The sequence below is a fragment of the Canis aureus genome, chromosome 20 (assembly GCF_053574225.1).
Source record: "Canis aureus isolate CA01 chromosome 20, VMU_Caureus_v.1.0, whole genome shotgun sequence".
NCBI lineage: Eukaryota > Metazoa > Chordata > Mammalia > Carnivora > Canidae > Canis > Canis aureus.
Window position 1 is genome coordinate 37105638 of NC_135630.1, and position 6000 is coordinate 37111637.

The 6000-nt window shown below is 46.5% G+C and overlaps 1 protein-coding gene across 8 annotated transcripts in view; it reads right to left on the reverse strand.

Moving 5' to 3' along the window:
* CFAP221 (cilia and flagella associated protein 221) overlaps positions 1 to 4147 on the reverse strand; it is a 100149-nt gene extending 96002 nt beyond the window's left edge. For 4 of the 8 annotated variants that reach the window (XR_013359079.1, XM_077861393.1, XM_077861387.1 and 1 more), the window contains exons 1-2: positions 3993 to 4147; positions 1901 to 2085 (exon numbers count right to left, since the gene is read on the reverse strand). Coding sequence is in view for 7 of the 8 variants with exons in the window: in XM_077861393.1 (XP_077717519.1) it covers positions 1901 to 2039 (139 nt within the window). In the remaining variant the exon portion in view is untranslated. Of the gene's footprint in view, positions 1 to 1900; positions 2086 to 3908 lie in introns of all 8 variants that reach the window. The other 4 variants (XM_077861389.1, XM_077861388.1, XM_077861391.1 and 1 more) reach the window with 4 other exon arrangements.
* Between the last annotated feature and the right edge of the window lie 1853 nt (positions 4148 to 6000).

Consider the following 6000-nt stretch of genomic DNA (forward strand, 5'->3'; position numbering starts at 1 on the left):
GCTTGTAAGAGCACGCACCCTATCTTTGCTGCTCCATATAACACTGAGATTACTTATTATGTAATGAATGCACAGTTCAGAGAATCCAAACACCAACTGCTTAGTTTTGTTACTGTGTATTTACCGGTTATCATTTGATTTCCTCTGAATAGAATTACAATGTGATAGAATAATTGTAAAGCTCTGAATAATTATCGCTCTGGACAGTAAAGTCTCAAATTGGATTAGTGTAATGTGAATGTCTTTCTTTTTTTCTTCAGTTTTGAGAACAAGGTTAAAACAGCCGATCTCACAAGAGTGTCCAGATCTAACTTGGACTTTTCCCAGCTCTTTATTTAGGCAGGAGCAGGGGCGGCACTGAGAACCCACTACACAACTGTCTCTGTGCTTCCGCTGCTTATGCCGGGCATTTGTTCTTAATCCTCACTCCAGCGCTATGAAGTAGGTACTATTTCCATTGTGCAGGTGAAGGTGCTGAGACGCAGTGAGATTAATCAACTTGCCCATAGCTGGTAGTTTAAAAATCAAGCCTCAGTCTGTTGGATTCCAACCACTAAACTGCCTTCCTTAACACCAATGCATTGTCTGGTTTCTTACAAGTCATGACCTTTCACCTTTGGCTATCACCAAACCCTATGAGCCACACACACCCTCCCCCATTGTTTAGCCTACTGTGATTCTTGTAAACATCTGGAGTGCATTGGTGTTCTTGCTCCTTACCAGGTGAGCTGACACTGTCATGGCTTTGGGCCAGAACAAAAGGCTGGAATGGGGTAAAGATGATGTTTCTGGGGGATGGGTAATTTCTGTAGGTTATTTGATCATTTTGTAAGTATTGAAATGAACATTATTTGGTAAATTTTTTAAATGCTGAACATTTTCCTTCGGTTTTTAGGGCTGCAAAATAGACATCAAACAGGTATTTTTCTGTTAATGCCCAGAAGTAGTCAAATATACTAATTTGCACTCAATAGGTTCTACAGTGACAAAAGCCACACCAAAATATTACATTTCCAGAATTTTCAAAGGGCCTGGAAAGATGTGAGAAGTAACCTAGTGTGATGGTAGAGAGGTGGACTTGGGCTACTGTGATTAAACACCACCTCTCCATCCAGCTGTGCCACCTTGGGGAATTCCTTTGACCTTTCTGAGTTTCGACTTCCCCAACAGTAAAATAAAAACGGAGGTTGATGTGTGTGTGGATTAAGTGAGAATAATGTAGGCAAAATGATTTTTTTTTTTTTATGTAGGCAAAATGATTAACCTCTTATATAAAAGCTAGAGGATTTTACTAGGCTTTCCAGATGCATGGAATGGAAGGGGTGCACATGGGAAAAGGCGAGGTGGTATAAGGTGGGTGTTGTCTTGAAAGAGGAGGAGTAATGGTGTGGTTGGAGCTGTGGATGAGAGGAGCCGGAGCATGAGGATAGTGCTGGGTGGGCAGTCTTACAGCCACAGCAGAGGGAGCCAAATGTCAAGTGAAGGGAATGCAACTCTCTTCCATATGCACGGGGAACTGCTGAGAGTACCTGAGCAAGATAGGGACAGAGCCAGCCATGATTCCATAAAGGAAACTGACAGGGTGTGAAGGGTGATCCAGAGGAGAGCACTATGATATCCTAGTGACCTGCTGAGGATGAGGAACAAGGCGATGGGGACAGATAGGTACGATGTTTGAGGAAGTGGAAGCAACAGAACTTGGTGACTCATTTACACCACAAAACTCTACCACCTGAGTAGATGGACCTAAATAGAACCATTGTTCTTAATAATAAAAGCTATTGTGAGCCTATCAAACAATATAGAGAAATCAGCACCAAAAATCCCATTACACTTTCTGGACTTTGGGTCCTCTGGGAAGATGTAAATTGTAAAGCAAATCTCTCTTCTACTCACTTACTTGATTCTAGAAGGTGATTAGGTACTTCTGTTCTTTTCTTGGGCTCCTCCACTAGGCTCTTCAGAAGCAGGGGGGATATGTTAGTAAAAGGTTCTTCCGCACTGTTTAGTTCTCTGCTGGGGGTTTTCACCACTGCCATTTTATCATGAAAAACGAGTCTTCTTTTTAGAGCCAAAGGTCATTTCCTGGGGAAAAAAAAACAGAGGCAGTATGAGAAAGCACACACATATTTTTTTTCTCAGTCTTTGACAAATGTACCTCTGTGACTGCATGATTTACTGTGAACCAGACCCTCTCTACCTCCCTACCTCTCCTGCTACTCCGTTCCCACACAGGGATGTCCTATTAATCTTGTGTCACACATCATGACCCAATAACATGCCATTGCTCAAAACCCACCCATGGTCCTTAATTCTCCTCAAGAGCTTTTCCCAATGGGACAGCCCGGGTGGCTCAGCGGTTTAGCGCCGCCTTCAGCCCAGGGTGTGATCCTGGAGACCCGGGTGGGATTGAGTCCCACGTTGGGATCCCTGCATGGAGCCTCCCTCTCCCTCTGCCTTTCCTCTGCCTCTGCCTCTGTGTCTCTCCCTCTCTCTCTCCTCTGTTTTCTCGTGAATAAATAAGTAAAATCTTAGGAAAAAAAAAGAGCTTTTCCCAAAATGTAGTCCTGAGATGCTCTCGAGATATGAGGAGCAGCAAACTGAAGGGAAAAATAAAGGCACTCGTAGTCAAATAAAATTGGGAAATGCTGAAGTAAATCATTCAACAGGCCTCTTCTGAGATTTCTCCAAATTGGTTTCTTCATTGCATGTGATCATGAAACCCTTTAATATTTGGAGACACTGGCATTTTGTTGTTGTTTTTATTTTATATATACACTTCTTAATTTAAATCGAAATAGCCAACACAGTACATCATTAGTTTCAGATGTAGAGTTCACTGATTCATCAGTTGCATACAACACCAAGTGCTCATCCCATCATGTGTCCTCCTTAATGCCCATCCCCCAGTACCCCATCTCCCCCAGCCACATCCCTCCAGCGACCCTCCCTTTGTTTTCTAAAGAGTCCCTCATGGTTTGTCTCCCTCTCTGATTTCAGAAATCAGACACTGGCATTTTTGAGCTACCTTCATGTGCCTGTCTCTGGAGTGATGAGGAGGTGGAGTAGCCAATCGACCTCCTCTAGCACCAACAGAGGGGATTTCTAGGACTTCTGTCACAGGATCTAGGGTTCCCTTCATGTGGACCCTTTGTCAGACTTTCTTTTCCTTAACATTCACGTTAAACTCTACCCTCTTCATAAAGTCCCCACCGACCTCAACACTCTTCAACACTCTTTAGCAACTACTGCCTCTACTATTCATCGGTACTAATGATTCATTGCCGTGTACATGGCACTTTACAGAGCCCACACATCTTGCTATCTTCCATAGCTAAGTCTCTAAACTTGGGGTCCTTGTACATGCTTGGGAGTGCAATTCTGTGATGCCACTGAGATTGAACGTGAATCCTATGTGGATCTTTATGTGTCTGGTTTTTGTTTTGTTTTTTTCTGGAGAAGGTCATAGCTTTAGATTCCCCACGGTCCACAACATCAAGCAGAATACACTGAGTACACTGAAGAAAGTACTTAACAACCATTTTGTGAAAGTTTCTCCTTTCCCCTTACTCCCACTCCCTCTCCCTAGCATCTCTGAAAATTCCCCACTCCTCAGCACAGCCTCCACACCTGCTTGGTTCCCCTCCATCCGGCCAACACCTGCCTCAAGTTCACTTCCCAGCTCCCTCTCCTCGGGTCCCTCAAATTCCCTGCAGGTACTTCGGGCAGGAACCACTAGAGGCTAAACCATTTTCACCAGAGCTCCTATCCCAGTTCACTCACTCCAGGGTGATGCCTTGTCTCTTTTCACACCCCCCACCCTCGGTCCCCTCGCTCCATCCTCTACTCGGCAGCCCTCTCACCCCAGGCAAACGCCTGCTCCCCTCAGCGCCCCTTTACTCCATCACCTGCTGGGGGTAGGGGTCGACCCCAGACCCACGCCCCATCCCAATCCTCACTTAACCTCTCCTCTGACCCCAGCTCAGGCTGACCGGAGGCTGGACACCCGCCCGGGGTTCCGGCTGCTTCAGCTGCAGCCCAGGGGGGCCCCTTGGCCCCAGGTCCCAGGCTGCTCTCACGGGAGATGGTTCCCGGGCGGGATTCCGCGGGCGCCGGCCGCCGCCCGGAGCGTCGCCATGACGACGCGGACGCGCTCCGGGGAGGGGGTGTGGCCTGCGGTCGGACGCTACCAAAGCCCCGGGCCGTGGGGCGGAGGGGAGCGGGCGGCAGCGGCTCCAGGTCCGGAGGCCGCGGGCGACTTCTGGGGACTCGGAGCAGTCTGTGGGGCCTGGGGAAGAACAGAGAGAGCGACTTAGGGGTGCGAGGGCAGTGGGTGCCCGAGGAGAGGTGAGAAAGTCGGGAGACACCATAAACTGGCTCCCCGCGAGAGCGGACGGCGGGAGGGGGCGGGGCCGGGGCGGGGCCTCCCGGGCAGTGGGCGGGGCTTCCCGAGCACCTCCCTCACCGGATCCCCGAGCACCTCAATAAGCTTTGCTGTACGCTTTGTTAGGGTAAATTTCAAACATACGCGAAGGTAGGCCGAGTATTATGATGAACCTTCAACAGCCATCTGTAACAAGGCTCAAATCACCATCTTGTTTTGTCTATACCTTTCCCCTACTCCCTGTATTAGTATTATTTTTATTTTAAGATTTTGTTTATTTATTCATGAGGCGCACAGAGAGGCAGAGACATAGGCAGAGGGAGAAGCAGCTGCCTGCAGGGATCTCGATGTGGGACTCGATCCTGCACACCGGGATCACGCCCTGCCGCTCAACCGCTGAGCCACCCAGGCGTCCCCAGATCTTTGTTTATAGTGATCACCCAGTAACTGTTGGTCAAGTGGGTGAAAAAATCCATTTGCCTATGTTAGTAGGTTGTTTTAGTTCTGTTTTGTTGACCCAACAAGGTTGTAGATTTTAGAATAAGTACTTTGTTTCCCACAGCCCCAGACTTTTCCACTCCAGCTTAAATCATCTAATGCTTGTGTCCGTATACTGGTTAATGGGCATTGGGTAACACTTTTTAATTTGTCCTAATTTTTTTTCTTAGAAAAAGTGCCACATTTCCTATTTTATATGTAAACATAGACATAAAAATAGATACATAGATATGGATCTAGATATAATATGTAGATCTCTGTGCGATTCACCAAATTGAGTATGACAGTGCAGTGGACACTGCTGGTTGTCTACTCCCACCCTCCAGCTTTGCTCAGACTTCTTCCCAGTCCCAGTTCCCCAAACCCCACTTCCAGCAGTACAGACTGATCATTCTACACCAGTCATGGAACTCCCCATCCTCTTGCCTACAACTGATTTACTGTTGAGTAAATAACCAATTCTGGCCACAGAGACATTAGGGAAAGGCTTCTGAGGAACCTCTGGAAAAGCCTTCCTCTCTCCTAAGAAAGAGACATAAATAAATACATTGTAATATCCTGAAGTGATTCTTTGGAAGTGCAGAAGCCATCAGAAGCCAGAATGGACCTGAGTGTGAAGGTGACACTGGTGAGGAGGATTGGCAGAGCAAGGAGACAGGAAGAAGATTCTGGACCTGGATGACATAATCTCACCTTTGCTTGCCTGGTACCTGCATCCGTTCTTTCTTTCTTTGAACTGAAAACATTCTGGCACACAATGATTTCTAAACAGTAACTACTCAAAACGTGAACTGTGTGCACAGGATCTTGTCAGAAATGCAGAATTTCAGATCACCCCAGACCTACTGAATCATAACCTGCATATTGATAAGATCCCCCAGAGATTCACAGACATATTAAAGTTTGAGAATCACTAAGCTGATGCCCTGCAATCACAGCTGTCTTCGATGAGCAATTATTTAACCAATTCATTTATGTATTTCTTACTTATTTTACCAAGAGTTTGCAGTGAGCAGAATACAAAGGTATCCCAGCCTCTGCCAAACTAAGTCAATGAAATGGTGTGAAAACAGGCAGAGAAGCTATAAACTAGAAGTTTCAGCAGCACAGGAGGAACA